The 21,161-nt window shown below is 32.8% G+C and overlaps 2 protein-coding genes, 1 long non-coding RNA gene and 1 pseudogene across 3 annotated transcripts; 3 read left to right on the top strand and 1 right to left on the bottom strand.

Moving 5' to 3' along the window:
* Window positions 1–97: 97 nt before the first annotated feature.
* On the bottom strand, window positions 98–4,058 carry LOC136997545 (putative nuclease HARBI1). Its single transcript, XM_067348469.1, has 3 exons — window positions 2,608–4,058; window positions 2,299–2,536; window positions 98–2,151 (listed from the first exon to the last, which is right to left on the bottom strand). Exons 1-3 carry the CDS (start codon window positions 2,973–2,975, stop codon window positions 1,468–1,470), a joined length of 1,290 nt encoding a protein of 429 aa, XP_067204570.1. The 5' UTR covers window positions 2,976–4,058; the 3' UTR covers window positions 98–1,467.
* A 2,387-nt stretch (window positions 4,059–6,445) lies between these two features.
* Window positions 6,446–7,449, top strand: LOC105668213 (uncharacterized). Its single transcript, XR_010888258.1, has 3 exons — window positions 6,446–6,608; window positions 6,769–7,016; window positions 7,116–7,449. It is a non-coding gene; the product is annotated as an uncharacterized lncRNA (long non-coding RNA).
* An 8,694-nt stretch (window positions 7,450–16,143) lies between these two features.
* LOC137000242 (uncharacterized) lies at window positions 16,144–18,861 on the top strand (annotated as a pseudogene).
* Window positions 18,862–18,881: 20 nt separating this feature from the next.
* Window positions 18,882–20,644, top strand: LOC136996962 (SCAN domain-containing protein 3-like). Its single transcript, XM_067346980.1, has one exon. The coding sequence runs from the start codon at window positions 19,319–19,321 to the stop codon at window positions 20,642–20,644; it is 1,326 nt and encodes a 441-aa protein (XP_067203081.1). The 5' UTR covers window positions 18,882–19,318.
* Window positions 20,645–21,161: the final 517 nt, after the last annotated feature.

The following is a 21,161-nucleotide window of genomic DNA, read 5'->3' as shown; positions in this document are numbered from 1 at the left end:
AATATAATTATTACGAAAATGTCCTTTAGTAAACTCAAATCAGAAATAACAGATTCCTAAATTAATTCTAAATAAAATTCTATATACTTTTATTATAATAAATTTATTATAATAAAAGTATATAGAATTTTATTTAGAATTAATTTAGGAATCTGTTATTTTTGATTTGAGTTTACTAAAGCACATTTTCGTAACAGTTATATTACTATTTCGCAACAAATAAAAGAATAGTTATATAACACAATTACATAATTTATATTCCAGTTACATAACATTCCAATAATCTATATAACTGTTCTATAACATTTCAGTTACTGTTGTAACGGTTATGTAATATTTTAGTAACATGATATATTCATGTATTATAACTGCAATTTTGTATAAGTGGGAAATTACAACTAACATAAATGTTACATGTAACACACACGTTATATTACTTGTTACATTCAGTTTTATTATGGTAATGTTGCGGTTATACAACTGTGTTTGCTGGGTACATTTGCTCTACTAGTACTACTAGTACTTTTTGTAATGTTAACTACATTGCATGATATAGAATCAACTTCCTGGGTCACGATTCTTGAATTCACGCAAAAAATTTCCATATGCGAAAATGGTACTGCAAGATCACTGATTGGTATATATTTTTCAATCTAAAAATATATATTAATCAGTAATCATGTAGCGTCATTTTTTCGTACGAAAATTTTTCGCATAAATTCAAGAATCGAGACCCTGAACTGGGAATACCAAGAAACATTTGTCAAGTTACAATTATTTAGAAAAGTAGAAAAGAGAAGTTGTTAAACAATAATTTGTTAAAAGGTGTAATTTATTTCTTTTGCACGCGTGTAATATACAAATAACGATTATTAGCAATAAAAAAAACTTTTATACAAATGTAATATCATTTATCATTTTGCCATGCTACTGAGCCTTCTGTAAGATGCAAGCAATAGCATCCGATAGACGGCGCCAGCGGACGGCAGCCGGTTGATCGAGAGCAGCGCCTCGATAAAATAGATCCTGCGCGCACGCATTCCCGCTCCTTATATTTTTATTATATCAAATTGTAACCGATCTAATTGTTCGGGAAATTTCTACGAAGTCGACTTGCGAGGCAACGTGAGATCAATTCTCACTCTCTATCGCCGAACCAGCCAGAACAGTCGAGAGAATCGAAATCATAGAGAGACAGTCGTGTCGATATTCGCGCATTGAACTTAGTAATATTTCAAGTTGTACTTATAATATTAAAGTTTCATTATAATAGTGAATCCAAGTCGGTGTCGAATCATTTCTTAAAAGTGTCATCCTATCAGTTACCAGTTCCCATCGAAGTATCGTCGTCGGTAATTTAAATAAATAACCGGGGTCGCGTATAGGACGTAACCGTTTGAGGCCGTTTGAAAATCATAGAAACTTTGTAATATCACTATTGAACATTTTATTAAGAAATTAAAGATCTTACACTTCATTATTAAAATATTTACAAAATTCATCTCTAATAAGCATGGCATTCCGAGTACTTGTATTTGTGCTACAATTTGAGATGTCCACTAATGCACAACCATCTTCCATAATAGTTCTCCACAAACCTCGTATGTGTTCATTCTCTGCTGTCTCTCTATCTAGCATATCTGGTGAAATGTAGCGGTTCTCGATGTCATTCCTGCGGAGCCAGTTATGGATGCAGATTGTACCTTGCACAATCTTCATAGCAGTTTCTACGCTACTAATGATCGGTTTTCGGTAAACTCGCCACTGACTAGCAAGTATTCCGAAACTATTCTCTATCACTCGCCTGGCTCTGCTGAGTGGATAATTAAAAATGCTCTGTTCGGCGGACAAATTCTTTCCAGAAAATGGCCGCAGTAAATACGACTTCAGTGGGAAGGCTTCATCTCCGACAATGCAGTAAGGCAAAGACGGTCCTCCCTTGTAAAAACTGTCTGATTTTGGGATATTCATTTGTCCTGCATCAAGATGTTGACCGACCCGGCTTTCACGAAAGATGCCTCCATCACTTCGCCTGCCATACGCACCAATATCGACGAATCGAAAAATGTAATTGGCATCACAAATAGCTAATAGTACAATGCTATGACTGTTTTTGTAATTGTAGAAATTGGAGCCAGCATTGTCCGGACACTGAAATTACATAGATTATTACATGTTTTTCACATACTACAAGGAAATTGGAGTCCGTTCATATATTGTTTTTTCTCTTTATTTCCTGATAGTTTTCGATATTTAAATAATGCCTGAAAAAAATCGTAATAAACGTATATAACTTACTTGAATAGTTACATGCTTTCCGTCAATTGCTCCAATGCAATGTGGAAAGTCCCATATATCTTCAAAATCTTCTGCTATGTTCCGCCAATCATCTTCAAATAGTTGAGATGGAAGGACCAAAGGGCATAGATGTTCCCAAATAATCTTGCATGTTGTAGTAATAATATTGCTTACAGTTGTCAAGCCTACCAAATATTGATACGTCATTGAAGACATAGAGTCACCAGCTGCCAGAAATCTGAAACATAATGATTAATGTGATACAACATTTACATTCATATAACTACAATTTAAATAAAAGATGTTTACCGTAATGTCAACGTTAATCGTTCTGCTGCACTTATCGGCTCTCGCACGACGTATTGTTTTTCTAGATGTGGACCTACAATGGCTAACAACTCTTCGTATTGCATAGTTGACATCCGAAAATAATTATGAAATCGCAAATCTTCCAATTTCAGTGTTGGCAGCAAGGCATGGTAAAACCCATGCTCATAACGTTTTTTAAAAATTGGCGCAACCCAGAAACGCTTTTTCTTGACCCGTTTATTTTTTTTAGCTAATAACAAAGTTAATGATCCGAGTAGCTTGTCACGTCGATCTGCTTCTGCATTCTGTTCATTAATTACATGAGTGCACTGTACTAACCATTCATGCATTTTCATTTTCGCACACATAATTTACTGATTAAACTGATTGTGAGTTATAATCCCGACAGCTCCAACTGAGGACGTTCTTTAGCCTTCAACTATTCTGTATAGTTACATAGCACAGGGTCTCTTGCTCCAATATAATTGAGAATTGAGATATAGAGGTTATATTGCCTCACTTCAACGCGACAAACGCGATAAAACGTCGCGTTAACGCGGCAGACACGGGAGGCGGCATCAGGATTAGAAGCCCCTAGAACAGTGATGCGATATTTCCCACAGCGGTCCCGGCTCCGCTGCCTCACACAACCTTACAGAAGCGCTACGTCACGTATCCGTGTGAGCTCGGCCGTTCAACCAATGGAAGAGAGCGAACGCTCCCTTCCACCGAGCCGACACAACAGACGATAAATGCATGCTACTTGCATGTTAAAAGCAAGCGTTTCTGATTCAGAAAAGAAATTCTGAGGCGAGTGGCTGGAATATTAGAGATCACCTGTTCGAAACCTGCTTCGTGCAACTTTTTTTTCTTTTTTCCACATTTGTTTCTAACATAGTAAATTATTAGATAATATTTTTTTGCCCAAAAAAATAATATTTTCTATTTATTATTAATATTCGCATATATTAAACTAACAATTTTAGAAATAATACAGATCTGCTATTGTTAATAGAAAAATGAAGTTATTTTACAATGTTGCAACAAAGTGCTAATTTAACATATGCGAATATTTTTAATAAAGATAAAATAATTTTTTTTAGCCAAAAACATTATCTAATAATTTACTTAAAATAAATATCAAAAAAGGAAAAAAGTTACAAAATCACAGTTTTCAAACACGAGATTTTTAATATTCTTGCCATTCGCCTTACTCGTTTAACCATGCTTGTTATTTTACATTTATCAACATAAAAGATTACACGCCTGCAAAGCTTTTAATTATTTATTTTAAACTACTGCATATTAGCAAGAGTTACTGCAGTAACTACATATACATGTACTGTGGAGATTAGTGGAGGAACACAGTAGCATATTAAAACTGCAGTCAAATAGATGTAGATTGGTAATTTTATTAATACTATTAATAAGTAGTGGTCTTCCGCACCACCTTTGAGGTTCCACTTATGGCGCGTTCGATTTTTTTTAAGTGGATCGTCGCCTGGAGCCCTATTGTACCACTTTTTTTACACCTGTTATTTACAGGTTAAAATAATTTACAGTAGTTGACACTGTATTTTTGTATCTATATACTTACTGTACTTTGTATACTCACTGTACTTGTACTTTTGCGCGTTGCGCGTATATTGGTGAGTTGGGAAAATTACTTACTTTATAATTTTTTATAAATACAAAATATATTTTGTATTTATTATGCCTGCAATGCTATCAAGAGTAATGAGAAATACAAGGTGTCCCATTTTAAACAATCCACTCAAATATCTCAGAAACACCGAGTTAAATAATAAAATTTTTTAAATAAAAGTTGTAGGATTTGGAGAGAGAAAAAATATAGGAATATTTGTTTGACCTTGGATGGAAGCGCTTCTGAGATTTGAAGGTCATTTTTATTTTTTTAAATGGAACCACTTTAATTTTTTTATATAAATCGATTTCTCATAATATTTGTCGTAAAAAGTTATAAAACTAGGATGGCCAAAAATTGAATGGTTTACAAGATATTTTATACTTTAATTTGACATAATTTTACATAAACTATAAAATATCTCGTTAAATATTCATTTTTCAATTATCTTACTTCAACACTTTTATGCACAAAATAATGAGAGGAATCAATTGGTGTAAAAAAATACATAGTTGACTTTAAGAAAAAAGTATATATATTTAAGAAGAAAGTATATTATATCATATCTGCTAAATATAGCTTAAATATAGCTCTGCTAGATTTTTTCTTAAAGACAACTATGTGTTTTTTTTATACCAATTGATTCCTCTCATTATTTTGTGCATAAAAGTGTTGAAGTAAGATAATTGAAAAATGAATATTTAACGAGATATTTTATAGTTTATGTAAAATTATGTCAAATTAAAGTATAAAATATCTTGTAAACCATTCAATTTTTGGCCATCCTAGTTTTATAACTTTTTACGACAAATATTATGAGAAATCGATTTATATAAAAAAATTAAAGTGGTTCCATTTAAAAAAATAAAAATGACCTTCAAATCTCAGAAGCGCTTCCATCCAAGGTCAAACAAATATTCCTATATTTTTTCTCTCTCCAAATCCTACAACTTTTATTTAAAAAATTTTATTATTTAACTCGGTGTTTCTGAGATATTTGAGTGGATTGTTTAAAATGGGACACCTTGTATTTCTCATTACTCTTGATAGCATTGCAGGCATAATAAATACAAAATATATTTTGTATTTATAAAAAATTATAAAGTAAGTAATTTTCCCAACTCACCAATATACGCGCAACGCGCAAAAGTACAAGTACAGTGAGTATACAAAGTACAGTAAGTATATAGATACAAAAATACAGTGTCAACTACTGTAAATTATTTTAACCTGTAAATAACAGGTGTAAAAAAAGTGGTACAATAGGGCTCCAGGCGACGATCCACTTAAAAAAAATCGAACGCGCCATAAGTGGAACCTCAAAGGTGGTGCGGAAGACCACTACTTATTAATAGTATTAATAAAATTACCAATCTACATCTATTTGACTGCAGTTTTAATATGCTACTGTGTTCCTCCACTAATCTCCACAGTACATGTATATGTAGTTACTGCAGTAACTCTTGCTAATATGCAGTAGTTTAAAATAAATAATTAAAAGCTTTGCAGGCGTGTAATCTTTTATGTTGATAAATGTAAAATAACAAGCATGGTTAAACGAGTAAGGCGAATGGCAAGAATATTAAAAATCTCGTGTTTGAAAACTGTGATTTTGTAACTTTTTTCCTTTTTTGATATTTATTTTAAGTAAATTATTAGATAATGTTTTTGGCTAAAAAAAAATTATTTTATCTTTATTAAAAATATTCGCATATGTTAAATTAGCACTTTGTTGCAACATTGTAAAATAACTTCATTTTTCTATTAACAATAGCAGATCTGTATTATTTCTAAAATTGTTAGTTTAATATATGCGAATATTAATAATAAATAGAAAATATTATTTTTTTGGGCAAAAAAATATTATCTAATAATTTACTATGTTAGAAACAAATGTGGAAAAAAGAAAAAAAAGTTGCACGAAGCAGGTTTCGAACAGGTGATCTCTAATATTCCAGCCACTCGCCTCAGAATTTCTTTTCTGAATCAGAAACGCTTGCTTTTAACATGCAAGTAGCATGCATTTATCGTCTGTTGTGTCGGCTCGGTGGAAGGGAGCGTTCGCTCTCTTCCATTGGTTGAACGGCCGAGCTCACACGGATACGTGACGTAGCGCTTCTGTAAGGTTGTGTGAGGCAGCGGAGCCGGGACCGCTGTGGGAAATATCGCATCACTGCCCTAGAATCTAGTTCTTTTTGAAGTGCCGCGCTGCCGCGCGCGGCACTTGCCGCGTCCATCAGTAGGCACCTTTAGGCGATATTTTCACATAACCTATATTCGTGATCTGTGCAATGGTGCGAATTTGTTTTTTGTGTCAGAAAAAGGCAGCAAAGGATGGAAATTTTGCAATGCACAAGTAAATATCTTACACGTAAAATGTGTATTTATAAAATGTTATACTTATTTTCTCTAATTCAACTTATTTGCATAGCATTATTACATTAGATTTACTGTAACACATGATTGGATTATCAAGCAGTTAACAGCATGATGGAATAAATAATAATTATTTGTAGATTTCCAAAAGAGGTGAGCATTCGGGCACAGTGGTTGCATGCCTGCAAATTATCTGACAAGGACAATGTGATGTATATACACATTTGCTCCGATCACTTTGTACCGAGTGATTATAAAAATAGCATAGAACTGTGTTGCAGAAAGTGGTTATTGAAACCAGGAGCAGTGCCTTCCATTAATGTTCCAAATTCTCCAGCTGCCAAACTGCAGTTCCAGTCAACATCTGAGAATATAATTGATGAAACACGTAAGTTTGAAACATAAAAATTGTTTTTTATTGAGGGTAGTAAATACTGACAAGAGAATTGTTACAACTTTGGTTTAACGTTATGCTATTGTTTTACAGGATCAATGCCTTCTATTGATATTCCTCCAGCTTCCACATTAGTTATTCCTAATGTAGGGGAACTGGAGTTTCCGTCAACATTCAAGAATGTGATGGATAATCATATATTATCTCAAGACATTTTAGATAATCATCGCAGTCAGTTGTGCAAAAATATTATAGAATTATACCTTAACATTCGATTATTTTACGAAGCCCATAAAATATCTGAAAAAGAAGTTTATCTTTGAAATAAATACACAAAATTAATATTATTTAATCACGACTAATTGTGTAAAGATATTCATAAAAATGTAACATTATATATACGTAACCGATTAAAAGAAATTGTGGACATGAGCGCAATCTTTATTTTATCCTACATTTCACAAATTCAAAAAACCCAAGTAAAATGTATTTCTTATAATTTCACATTAAATTTGATCCGATCTAATATGTACGTCTTTTATGTATTTACTTATGTACCATCATTTCTCTTTTCTGAAAAAGATTACTGATAAGATGATTTATTTCATGAAGATTTGAAGAAATATTTACGAGATATTTTATGTTGAAATACGTCAGATTAAAGAATAAAATATTTCGTATTCCATTTTTGTCTATTTTACTCGTACAACTTTTTACGCTGAATATTCTGAGGAATCGATGTAAATTAAATCTTAGGATCGTTCCATTTAAAACAGTAATAATGACTTGCTTGAACTATCAAAAACGCTTCTACATAAAAAGATTACATTTTCCAATTCCATATCTTATTCTCGAGATATTTTAGAACGTTAATTAAAATGAAAAACCCTGCATCTATAATTTCAATTTTTCTCTTCAAATATTATCATTCGTTAATTAACATTTATCCGTCAGAGGTACGTTGCGAATAAACATTCGGGCGCGACCGGGTAATGTTTTCTTTGTTTCGCGTTCTTTCCGTTTTATTTTCTAATGCTTTGTCTCTCGCTCACACTCACTCAATAGACGCGCCTGCGCATAATGAGACTTGACCGTCCATGCCCATATTTGGAATTCGTGCATCTCTCTTTTATGGGGCTCGTCCTTCTCATTGTGAAGATACGAGACTAGCAATATAGGAGTATTACATATATGGAGAAAGCCTTACCGCCTGCGCAACCTGGTGGTGTATCTGCAGGCTCATAACTCGGCAAAGGTCCTGCGGCGCGTAGCGGCGCCGCGGCGTACTAGGCCGCTTCCGTGCAGCGGTGTGGCGGTGAGCCGCCACAGACATAATTTTACATAAACTATGAAATATCTATACTATGAAATATATTTTTTTATTTAACTCGGTGTCTCTGAGATATTTGAGTGGATCGTTTAAAATGGGACACCTTGTATTTCACATTACTCTTGATAGCATTGCAGGCATAATAAATACAAAATATATTTTGTATTCATAGAAAGTTATAAAGTAAGTAATTTTCCCAATTCGCCAATATACGCGCAACGCGCAAAAATACAAGTACAGTGAGTATACAAAGTACAGTAAGTATATAGATACAAAGATACAGTGTCAACTACTGTAAATTATTTTAACCTGTAAATAACAGGTGTAAAAAGTGGTACAATAGGGCTTCAGGCGACGATCCACTTATAAAAAAATCGAACGCGCCATAAGTGGAACCTCAAAAATGGTGCGGAAGACCACTACTTATTAATAATACTAATAAAATTACTAATCTTACATCTATTTCACTGCATTTTTAATATGTTACTGTGTTCTTCCACTAATCTCCACAGTACATGTATATGTAGTTGCTGCAGTAACTCTTGCTAATATGCAATAGTTTAAAATAAATAATTAAAAGCTTTGCAGGTGTGTAATCTTTCATGTTGATAAATGTAAAATAGCAAGCATGGTTAAACGAGTAAGGCGAATGGCAAGAATATTAAAAATCTCTTGTTTGAAAACTGTGATTTTGCAACTTTTTCCTTTTTCGATATTTGTTTTAAGTAAATTATTAGATAATGTTTTTGGCTAAAAAAATTATTTTATCTTTATTAAAAATATTCGCATATGTTAAATTAGCACTTTGTTGCAACATTGTAAAATATCTTTTTATTTTTCTATTGACAATAGCAGATTTGTATTATTTTTAAAATTGTTAGTTTAACATATGCGAATATTATTGATAAATAGAAAATATTATTTTTTTTGGCAAAAAAATATTATCTGATGATTTACTATGTTAGAAACAAATGCGGAAAAAAGAAAAGAAAGTTGCACGAAGCAAATCTCGAACAGGTGATCTTTAATATTCCAGTCACTCGCCTCAGAATTTCTTTTCTGAATCAGAAACGCTTGCTTTTAACATGCAAGTAGCATGCATTTATCGTCTGTTGTGTCGGCTCGGTGGAAGGGAGACGTTCGCTCTCTTCCATTGGTTGAACAGCCGAGCTCACACGGATACGTGACGTAGCGCTTCTGTGAGGTTGTGTGAGGCAGCGGAGCCGGGACCGCTGTGGGAAATATCGCATCACTGCTTCATAGTGTAAAGAAGTGTCAAATGAAATTAAAGTAAAAAGAAGTATACGAATAAAGTATTAGAAAAATGCCATCGTGTATTTTGGAAACTTGTTCTAATAGAACCTACCGAAAATCATATAAACAAGAACTCGAAAAAAAGCAGAAGATAACTTTTTACACGTAAGTACAACAATAATGTAAGATCTTGCATAATAGAATTTACCAAATCTTAATAAATTAAACATAGACTTATTACAATAAACAATTGTTTAAAGATGTAATATATATTAGAAAATATTAAAAATAAAATTTGAATTCTTAATATATTTAATAGGTTCCCAAAAAATACGTACAGACGAAAACAGTGGTGTGAAATATTACCCCACATAGCAAAATTTCATCCTACGGATGTCCGTGGGATGTAATGTAAAGGATTTTCAGATATCCCTGGGATGTCTGTACAAAGCCGTAGGATATCCGTAGGGCATCTGTGGGATATCCGAATGTCCGCTTTTCAGATATCCGTAGGACATCCAAAAATAAATCCCTGGGATATTCCTGGGATATCCTACATATGATTAAATTAGATCCCAACAATGTCCCCTGGATATCTTTTTTTTATCCAGATAAAATCCAAATAAAATTATTGAATATAGGATGGTGTTAATAATCCGATCTTATATTCGAAATCATTTTAAAACATTCAATCAACAAAATGGTTGCGCAACATTATTTCATTAGTTGAATGAAATCATAAGAAGATTCTAAATATAAAATCGGACTATAAATACCACCCAGAAAAATATTTATTTTAAATATTTATTTAAAATGTCTTTAAAAAATATATTTTTTAAAAAGATTTAAACAGAAATTGTTTAGTTTTAAGTTAAGAAAGCAATAAAACAGTAATCTTAATAAGTAATGTTTCTCTCTTTCTCTCTCGAAAAATTTCATATTAATTATTTATATTTTAAAAAATTACGACAATCTCGCTTTAATGACACCACTATCAAGATATTGTTTTATTACTACTTTTTATTACTCCTTTAAAACTAAACAATTTTTGAAACATTTTTTCAAAATACATATTTTTTCAAATATTTTATATAGACATTTGACATGTATGTATCTTTATGAGCATAAAGGAAAGATTATTAGCAAAATTTCTAAAAATAAAAGCTTCTATTATATTACATTATTTTAAGAAATAGACACATTTCAAAAAAGGTAAAGTACGTATAAGTAATATAAATAATAGTACATATAAAGCACATTTTATTATAAAATATGTAATTTTTAAAAAATTTTTTATTTACTATATAATGTAAAAATAGTCACAATAAAAATAAAATTTGTATATATAAAAACAAAAGCTAAAGATACGTCTTGTACATTTTAAAATTGCACTAGTCACTGTTAAATATAAATTAATAAACTTAATATTACTAAAAATTATAACTAAATATGAATAATATTACATACATAATATTGTGTACATAAAATCGCTAATATTATGTATGAATTATATACATGAACAAAATATAAAGAAAAGTATTAAATATTTAATTGTGCAGCATACAGTTTTTTTATTTTTTCATTTGCATGACGAAGCCATGATTTTATTGGTTCCGAAATTTCATGTTCGGTAGCTTGCGGGTATTTTAATTGAACTGCACCTACAAATACGTATAAACATTTATATAACATAAATATAAACATATACCTCTCAACATATTTTTAATTTTTTTAAACCAGATGTTTAATGAATTAGATGGAAAGTTAATCTATGTAGTTCACCGCGACGCCGCTACGCGCCGCAGGTCCTCAGCCAAGCTCCACGCTTACGGCTACACCGCCAGATAGCGCAGGCGGTGTAAAGCTATCTAGCGATTCGATTGACTTACTATAAAAGAGCGTCGATTCGATTCTTTCTTTACTCACTCGTTTCAAGGCAAGCCACAGTGCGGCCAAATTTGTTTTATTGGGACAAAAATAGAAACTCATATATAAATCGCACAAGAAGTATGTTTTTAATATTAAAAAGAACTCACAATTATGTTTGAAGTTAATAAAAAGTAATTATATGTAATATTATATCTAAAAACAAAAACATATTTTTATTAGAAATGATAACTATTCACTGTCTGAATTAGTATCGCTCAAGTGCATGTCTGGTAATATAGATTCATCAGGCATGTCATTTGACATTCCTGATGAATTTATGTTAAGCAGATAATCTTGAATATCTGAAAAATCTTCATTAGATTTTTTTGTGGTAGTTTTTCTACGGTTTGAAATTAGAGGGTCCGAGGTAAGTAAAAGAACATTAATGAGGTCTCTATTTGTATCCTCTCTGCTTGTTTTACGAGTATGATTTAGTCGATTTTTTCGAATTTCCTTATGTCTAGCCTCTAAAGCCTCCTCAGAAAGAAGTCCTATGGGTAGATCAAAATAATGTATTACATCACAGCCGTGTATTAATACTTTATGCACACTACTTGGCATATAGTACCAGCTATATAACGCTAAATACAATTTTAGAGTATCTTGCAGGAGTACTTCAAATTTAATTGTATTTATTGCCTTACAACTGGATAGCACTCTTAAAATTAAATAAAACTTATCTATCAAATTTTTATCGATGCCAGTAACTTGAGAACTAATTTCACTATTGCTGAAAAACTTCCTTGCAGTGTTACCATCGTTGCTTGAACCATATCCTGGTTTTGGCTTATCTACAATAAGACCTAATCGAGCCTTAAAATTTTCTTGTACTTGCTTTTTTGTTTGTTCAAAGATTTCTTTGTGTTCCTCACCTCTTACTTGCCATTTTTTAAATAGAAGTCTATAAGAAATGTGTAGGATACATTCAAAAAATCTTATCCAACAATGAAGTGTAGATAAGCCAAAACGAAAATTTTCAGTATCTGGAAGCTTCTGAGTTATGTTCGGGAAATTCATTTCTTTAGGAGTTGCTCCGCATATAAAACATTTAGAAGTCGCATTAGTATTGGATAAAATATTGCTAACACTACCATCCAACATCGTAAAGTATAACTGAAAATCAATTTGCACATTGTAATGATTAGAATTAATCATGTAAGGAGAAAGATTTTTAATTTTGCAATCATAAGAGATTCTTGTTCTCTTACTAATGTCTGACTTTCTTTCATAAATATAAATTTAATTGGACGGCAAAAAAACGTAGACGATGGACGAAGATTTATCCATAACTCTTTGTTATTTCTGGTATCTATTAATTTAAGTGGTACAAAAGCAATTACAAACATAAATTCATCTGTTTGAGATGAATTTTCAGTGAATTTCTGTTTGTAAATACTATGACCTGAGCTACCATCAAATCCCCATTTACATAAAAGCTTTAAATTGGTAACATTTTCGATATTAACCATTTTTAAAATGCTATCAGCAGTTACGTTTAATAAATCTTGCAAATCTATTTCAGCAGATATCTCAGTTACAGATATCGATGAAGGCAAGAATGATCTTTTCATCTGTCTAAGGACTTTTACGGACGGAAACGAGTACGAGCTTTTATGTAAAGTATTAACAAAGGACCTAAGTATTAAATATTTTCTTTCTGATAGGTCTAAATCTAAATACAATGCAATTATATCATGCGGAGCTATGCGAGGAAGTGCCTGGTCTGAAGTTTTAGGAGTTTTTTGCAATAATGTTACAGCCAAACAAAGTTCGTCAGATGATCTTGATGTAATTAAATCTTGAACACGTCTCCTTTTAGTTTTTAATGAAGCGTCTTCGAAAGATATTTGTGGTCTCCCACGACTACGTCCTGGTTGTGATTTACTGGGAATCGCTTTTCGTTTAGGAAAAATATCAACAAGTTGAATTTCTTTGTTTAACCACTTATGATGTCATCGCAACAAATAGTTTTTGTTACGCAAACAATCTTTCCACTTCTTACTCAATGCTAGGCAGTAATCTTCGGTTGTTTTCTTCATTTTATCATAAACTGAATCGGTACACTCAGTAATATTTAATAATGACTGAATTTTCATTGTTATGTTTGATATTCTTTCTGTCTTTTTACTCGAAATCCACAACTTCAATAAATCCGAATTTTTTAACTTGAGTCCACATTCTGAAAAAAACTCATATAGCAGTATGTAGCAGATAAAACTTTTGAATTCTAAAAATATAATATACAAGGAATATCAGATAATTTAAAGTACAAAATATTTTATGTCAAATCTACTTAAAAGTATAGGTTAAGTTGGTGAATAAAACAATACTTCGAATTTATTATTATTATTTTATAAATAAAATGAGTGCATATATAGGTACATATTAATAAATTATTTGATTTAAACAAAAAGTATATACCTTGATTACTATTCTCCATAATAAATTTTTTCTTATAAGTAATTCTTGCAAATATTAATTATCAGAGTTAAGCTGTATTCTTTTTTATAAAATTAGGTTAATTTTTTTGCAATTGTTTATATATTACATTTGGCTGCAATTGTAAGACATTCATAAGTACTCTAGGTAAGTATTAATGCGTGTTTATCAAAATATAATTAGTGATCGTTAATTTAAGTTTATTAGTATAATTAATATTAATAATAATTTTTTCGAATATTGTCCACGGTGACCGCACTGTGCAAGCTCTCTACAAAGGCCCTTGACTTGAGTAGTAGCTCTGTTTCAAAAGAGCGTAACCAGTGTAACCGATTAGTTCGCTACAAGTTTTCTCGACTTTCTCACAGTTTATAGAAAGGCACGAAGGCAGAAAACTCGGTCCCAGCTCCGGCCGCACACTTCACCAAGGAATATTCCTTTGCGGCTCGCTGACGCACCAGCTTCGCTATCGCCGCCGCAGGCTTTACAGTGGAGATTTATTCCGCTTGAATTCTACGTATGGTTGACTTGGCTTCCACGGGACACTCTTGCACCAGAAGATATCCGCATACGGAGATCTCTTGTGACCGGTCGAATGTTTATTATAACAAGGCGCCATGCTTGTCACTTATCGATGTAGACATAATGCGTTCCACCTTTATGGTCGCCAGCTGATTTGACCTGCTATCAGCAAGAATGATGATTTCCTCAGTCGGAATGCCGGCCGTCCAGTCAGCACAGATTGATCGCCGCCCACGTGTATCGACATCCTTCTTTCTCAGGATACAGTCCTCTGGACAGCATGTCGTGGCCTCGGTGATCGCTGCTACAGGCTCGTTTATAATCTGTTTCCGAATTTACGCAAAGCGTACACTGCATCCGCTGAGTTGTCACTATTAATGTTTCTTTTATTACAGGTCTCACTGTTCAACTCGTCTTCCGGATCAGCCGCTGCTTCACCAGGTAAATATCTTTTATTGTTTGTTTAATTTTAATCGTTTTATTTTTTCAGATTGCACCCGCGGGTTCCCGTATCTCATACCAAAAGATGATTTGTGATAGGGAGGAATAAACCACAACACTGAACACATTTTTAATATTATAAAATAATTAAAAATAAAAATTTATTAAAAAATAATTAACACTTGTTTTTTATGTGATTACAATGAGTCAATCTTAGTCACAGCTGGTCACTTTCCATGCCGCATTATACATTTTTCGCGTTCGCGTGATAACCTTAAAATTACGCGTAATGACTAACCCGAGTCATTTTACACTACTACCGGTTTACTCGATTCGATTCTTAAAGAATAGTCCTCCCCGAGGGAAACTCCGTCTGTCCGAAGACTTACTGTCAACTCTCACTCACTGTCTCTGCTGACTGCCCCTTATATACCCAAAGGTTTTGGGCATATCTCCTCTCTGAGTGCTTCAGCCAATCATGGTTATTTGTTATAGTAAATTTTGTTTATTATGCTAGGTTATTTTTTCTTTATGAACTACGCTTTTTATATCTTATGGAACGTAATTTACTTGTAAAAATAAAATTTATTATAATTAATAAAATTTAGCCGGTTATCAAATTTACTGGTTTTGGCAGTACCGAAAATTAATTTTGAACATTTTATTTTGTTTGGATTTCGTTTGGTTTACTTTTTAATACGCATTTTTATAGTAATTATTACCTTTTTAATCTGTTTATTATTTGAGATTTTTCTCTCTTATGCTATATTATGCTATTTGTCGCTTTGCTTTACTTTATGTTTACATGTGTGTTTGTTGGTAAGTAAGAATACGCTTTATTTACTAGTATAAAATGTTAAATAACTTTATTAAATACATGAAGACTTAAAATTATCTTAAATTCTAATTTTGGCTGTTCTAGCCCCTTTTTTCAGGATCTCCAACTGCTGCGGATGGTCTTTGTATTTCCTCGGCTGCTGCCAATTTTCCTTCCGGGATCGCTGATTCTTACAGTGGTGTCACCGGCTGCACTCTTTTTCCTCGGCTCGCAGAACGAATTGCGCCGCCGAGAACCGAAACCGCCACAGTGCAAGTCGCATCGGAGACACGCTCCATCGCCACTCAAACCTCGCCGCCTAGGGCTTGCTCGAAGAGCAGTTGACAAACCAAGGATCACTTCCCGAACGAAGTACCTCCGACGCTTGGGAAAGAGTTGCAACGTGCACCCTCGCTAAAGCCGTTCTTTTTAGGACCGGTGCTCTATACCAAGTCGCGGCCGGTAATCACCTACCGGTCCCGCCGATTTTTATTCTAACCCATGGCCTTATACTTTGCCTTATACATTGAGCCAGTGGCGTAACTACCACCCGGGAAGCCCGGGTACGTCCCGGGGGCTCCAGTTTAAAAGGGGCTCCCAAATATTTAGGGCTGTTAACATGCTATTCGAAATAAATACAGGCTGTGTTCCGAATTTCACTGCCAGTACTGAAAATCTACAATATACGTAACGTAAACTATAAGATTTCAGTACTGGCAGTGAATTTCGGAACACAGTGAAGCGTGTACAGGGTGCTTCCGCAACATACAGATCAGTAAGTCGGGTTGCCTATTTGTTTATCGGCAGGGGCATGCTTTACCGGCCGTGCAGAATAAGGTTAGATCGCAAGTCCGGCGGAAAATAAGGCAAAAGAAATTTGAGTTTTACCATTCTGGTATAGTGTAAGATTTAATAATATATATGCAATAGTTGTTTAATAATAAAAATATTAATAACAACATAATAATAAAATTAGTAAACATTAAACGATTATTAAACAAATAACACAATTTACAAAATAAAGATAAATAATATTTTTTTATTTAAAACATGCTTATAACAAATGTTCTATTAAATTACCAGCTTCTTCTAAGCATAACGTGATTCTGCGTATGAAATTTTCTCTCACTCTATTTAATGTAGCAAGAGTTTTCTGCACATGCGTTTCGTATTCTATTTTGCAAATCTTCTTAATTTGCTAGCAGTTTCATATATTTTATTTTTTAAAAAGCTCCACACGAAAAAATCCATGGGCGTAAGATCCGGAGACCATAATGGCCACACTGAGGACTATGAAGTCCGATCCATCTTCCCGGAAATTTTTTATTTAAAATTGTTCTCGCTACAAAAGACGTGTGAGCGGGATGTCCATCCTGTTGGAAAACCATTTCTAGTTTATTAGCTAGTGGCACATCTTCCAAAAGCTCGTCGAGTCAATGGAGAAGAAATTGCGAATAATATTGTGCATCCACATTTCCTTCGATAAATTCAGGGCCGATGACATGATCTCCTACGATTCCGAGCCACACATTTACAGTCCACCTACTTTGAAAATTGTGTTTTTTTGCACAATGTGGAATCATGTGTGTTAATTCTTCAAACGAACAAAACTGTTACAATTGTTTGTTCGATTGTTTTTCTTTCTGTATTCCTTATGTCCTGATCGCATTCCGTTTGACAGAATTTGACGTGAATTATACAGGTTAAAACGCGTTAAAAATTGAGTTAACATAATGGAACCGGAACGAAATCACTATTCGTTTGACGAATTAACGGACATAATTCTTATTTACGGCGAGTGTCAAATGAATCAAAGACAAGCAGCTGCACTTTACGCTCGAAAGTTTCCGGACAGACGCCACCCAAACCACAGTTTTTTTCATTGCCTTAAAGAAAGATTAAGAACAAATGGACAATTTCGTAAATCTCGCAAGCCGCTCCATGTTCCACAAAGAAATCAGGAGATAATTGATGCAGTTCAACAAGCTGTTGTCAGAAATCCTCACACAAGCATGAGAGCTATTGCTGCGGATCTAAACATGAACCACATTACGGTTCATAAAATAATTAAACATTCGCTGGGTTTGCATCCATTCAAAAAACATACAACACACAAACTTGTACCTGCTGATATGCCACGACATTTAAATTTCTGTGAATGGATTATTGATCACGCTAGTTTGTTTAAATTTTTTATTCTTTTATTATTTTATAATATACCGGACACATTGTTACCATTTATCAACTTACATCGTCAACTTTATACTAAATTATTCAATTTCTGCAAGTGGATTTTAATGATGTCAGAAATGATATCTTTTTAAAAAACATTTTGTAAACCCATGAAGCAATTTTCGGAAGTCATGGGCAGATAAATCGTCATAATGAGCATCATTATGCAGAGCAGAATCCACATTGTGTAAAGGAACACAATTTTCAAGGCAGGTGGGCAGTAAATGTGTGGCTCGGAATCGTAGGAGATCACGTCATCGGCCCTGAATTTATAGAAGGAAATGTGAATGCACATTATTATTCACAATTTCTTCTCCACCGACTCGACGAGCTTTTGGAAGATGTGCCACTAGCTAATAGGCTAGAAATGGTTTTCCAACAGGATGGACATCCCGCTCACACGTTTCTTGTAGCGAGAACAATTCTAAATAGAAAATTTCCGCGGAGATAGATCGGGCTTCATGGTCCTCAGGAGTGGCCACCACGGTCTCCAGATCTTACGCCCATGAACTTTTTTGTGTGGGGATATTTAAAAAATAAAATCTAACTGAAACTTTGCCAGCAAATCAAGAAGATTTGCAAAATAAAATACAAAACGCATGCACAGAAATCACTCCTGCCATATTAAATAAAGTGAGAGAAAATTTCATGCGCAGAATTATGTTATGTTTAGAAGAAGATGGTAATTTAATAGAACATTTATTATAAGCATTTAAATAAAAAAATTATTTAATTTATTAATCTTTAATTGTTAATTATTAATAACCCTATTATTAATAACTTTTATTATTTATTTATTTATTATATTAAAAAAATATTATTTATATTTATTTTGTAAATTGTGTTATTTGTTTAATAATCGTTAAATTTTTACTAATTTTATTATTATGTCGTTATTAATATTTCTATTATTAAACAACTCTTATTATATATATATATTTTATTATATTATATATAATTAATAAATTATTATATATAATTGTATATATATTTTATTATATATATATTATTGAATCTTACACCAGTATCCTATACCAGAATGGTATCCTGGATGGTATCTGGAATCCTATACCAGAACAGTGTAGCCAGATTTGGCCCGGTTTTTCGCGCATGCGCGTTGTGGCGATGGCGGGAACAGAAAATACAGGGATGTATACACACATGCGCAACGTAAAGGGCGCCAAAGTTTTGGTGGGTAGACATCAGTATGAGCCCCGTCTGCAGCCTGACATCAGTGACCAGTGTAGGTTAGCATCGTCAAAATTAATTGGGACGTGTATTGCAATAAACAGGTAAGTTATAATATTATTTTTGTGCAATAATTTGTGCAATATGGATGTAAATAGTGGAAAAGGAGCCATTAAAAAACGGGAAAAAATTTTTATTTTTGCTTGGTTAAAGGAGGATATTTTTAAAGGATGGTTGGCTCCCCATTCAGAGAAAAACAAGGCTTTTTGTATTGTATGTAACAAGACCATCAGATGTTGCAAAACAAACTTAGTGCAACATTCACAGACGGTTTCACATATTGAAAAAGTCAATCGTCAAAGTCAAAGCCTCAAATCAAATGTAGTAACACCCGTAGAAATTTGCCATAAAGATAAAGTAAAACGCGCGGAGATAAAATTAGCAGCATTTTTTGCGGAGCATAATGTCGCTTTTAATACAGTTGACCATTTAATTCCTTTATTAAAAGATGTTTGTATTGAGCCTGAAATTGTGCAAGATCTTTCACTGGGTCGAACTAAGTGCATTAATATCGTAAAAGAAGTCCTTGCCAAACGCGAAGTTGAAAAAATTGTTCAAATTTTGCAAACGCGTAAATTTTCTATTTTGATCGACGAAAGTACAGATATTTCTGATACGAAACTAATGTGTGTACTTGTTCAATATTTTTCGCCCTTAAATAAAAAAGTAAAAACGCAGCTATTAGAATTATTATCATTAGATGGCACAGATTGTACTGCGAATAACATTTTCAAAACTTTTAAAACGTTTTTAGAAAATAAAGAAATTCCATTAAAAAATATTGTTGGTATGGCAAGCGACAATGCATCAGTAATGACAGGATGCAATAACTCCTTTTTCTCGCGTTTAAAATCTGAAATACCTAATGTAGTTTTATTAAATTGTATATGTCACACATCCGCGATTATTGCTAGTAAAGCCTGTGCAAAATTACCGCAATGTTGCGAAAATTTAATTAGAGGAGTTGCTACTTATGTTTCGGGCAGTGCAAAGAGATGCGCAATATTAAACGAATTTCAAGATTTTTTTAATGTTGAAAGAAGTAAAATACTTGAATTATCCAACACGCGATGGCTTATATTACATAAATGTGTTACAAGACTTCTGGATAACTGGGAGGTTTTAAGAAATTATTTTATGCTAGCTGTAGTCGAAGATAATTTACAATCGGCAGAAATTATTTTAACGCAATTAAATGATGATTCGATTAAGGCCTATTTGTTATTTTTAAAATACTCATTGAATTTTTTCAATCATTTTAATGCGCTGTTTCAGTCACGTAAAATATTAATTCATAAATTATTTATTAACAGTCAGCAATTAATTCGTCAAATAGGTCAAAATTTTATGATCCCTGAGGCTTTGAAAGACATTACTACTTTTAATGACGATGAACATAATATCCTATAATTGACAAATATATATGTGGGACCAGAATGTGAAGGCTTTTTAGCATCGCGATCTTTTGAATTCGCGCAACAAATTAGATTAAATTGCTTAAATTTCTATAAAATAGCGCTTAACGAAATGTTAAAACGTTTACCGTACAAAGATGTCTTATTTGAACAGTTAAATTTTTTAGAAGCCAAAGTTGCACTTTATAATAAAGGTAGATTAATAATTAAAGATTTATCTTATATTGCCACGCGTGTAGAAAATATTGATGTAACTAAATTAGCATTTGAATGGAGAGTTTTGCCCACAGTTTTTAGTGATTCGGAAAAAATAAATTTAGCTTCATTAGAAATTGATAAAATGTGGGCAAAAATATTAGATTTTCAAGATTTCAACGGGGAAAAGATGTTTCCAAATTTAGAGTTGTTAATTGAAACCGTTTTATCTTTTCCTCACTCTAATGCCGAAGCCGAACGGATATTTTCCATGGTAACGGATATTAAAAATAAAAAAAGAAATAAATTAGCAAGTA

This window comes from Linepithema humile, chromosome 1 (assembly GCF_040581485.1).
Source record: "Linepithema humile isolate Giens D197 chromosome 1, Lhum_UNIL_v1.0, whole genome shotgun sequence".
Taxonomy (NCBI): domain Eukaryota; kingdom Metazoa; phylum Arthropoda; class Insecta; order Hymenoptera; family Formicidae; genus Linepithema; species Linepithema humile.
This window is presented reverse-complemented; position numbering and strand designations above follow the sequence as displayed.

Bases quoted from the DNA above. Each gene is read 5' to 3' on its own strand.
- LOC136997545 (XM_067348469.1), bottom strand. From the start codon at position 2,975: ATGTGTGCGAAAATGAAAATGCATGAATGGTTAGTACAGTGCACTCAT. The intron at 2,537-2,607 runs GTAAACATCTTT...ATTATGTTTCAG, and splicing joins CGATTAACGTTGACATTACG to ATTTCTGGCAGCTGGTGACT. The intron at 2,152-2,298 runs GTAAGTTATATA...ATGTAATTTCAG, and splicing joins GAAAGCATGTAACTATTCAA to TGTCCGGACAATGCTGGCTC.
- LOC136996962 (XM_067346980.1), top strand. From the start codon at position 19,319: ATGGATGTAAATAGTGGAAAAGGAGCCATTAAAAAACGGGAAAAAATT.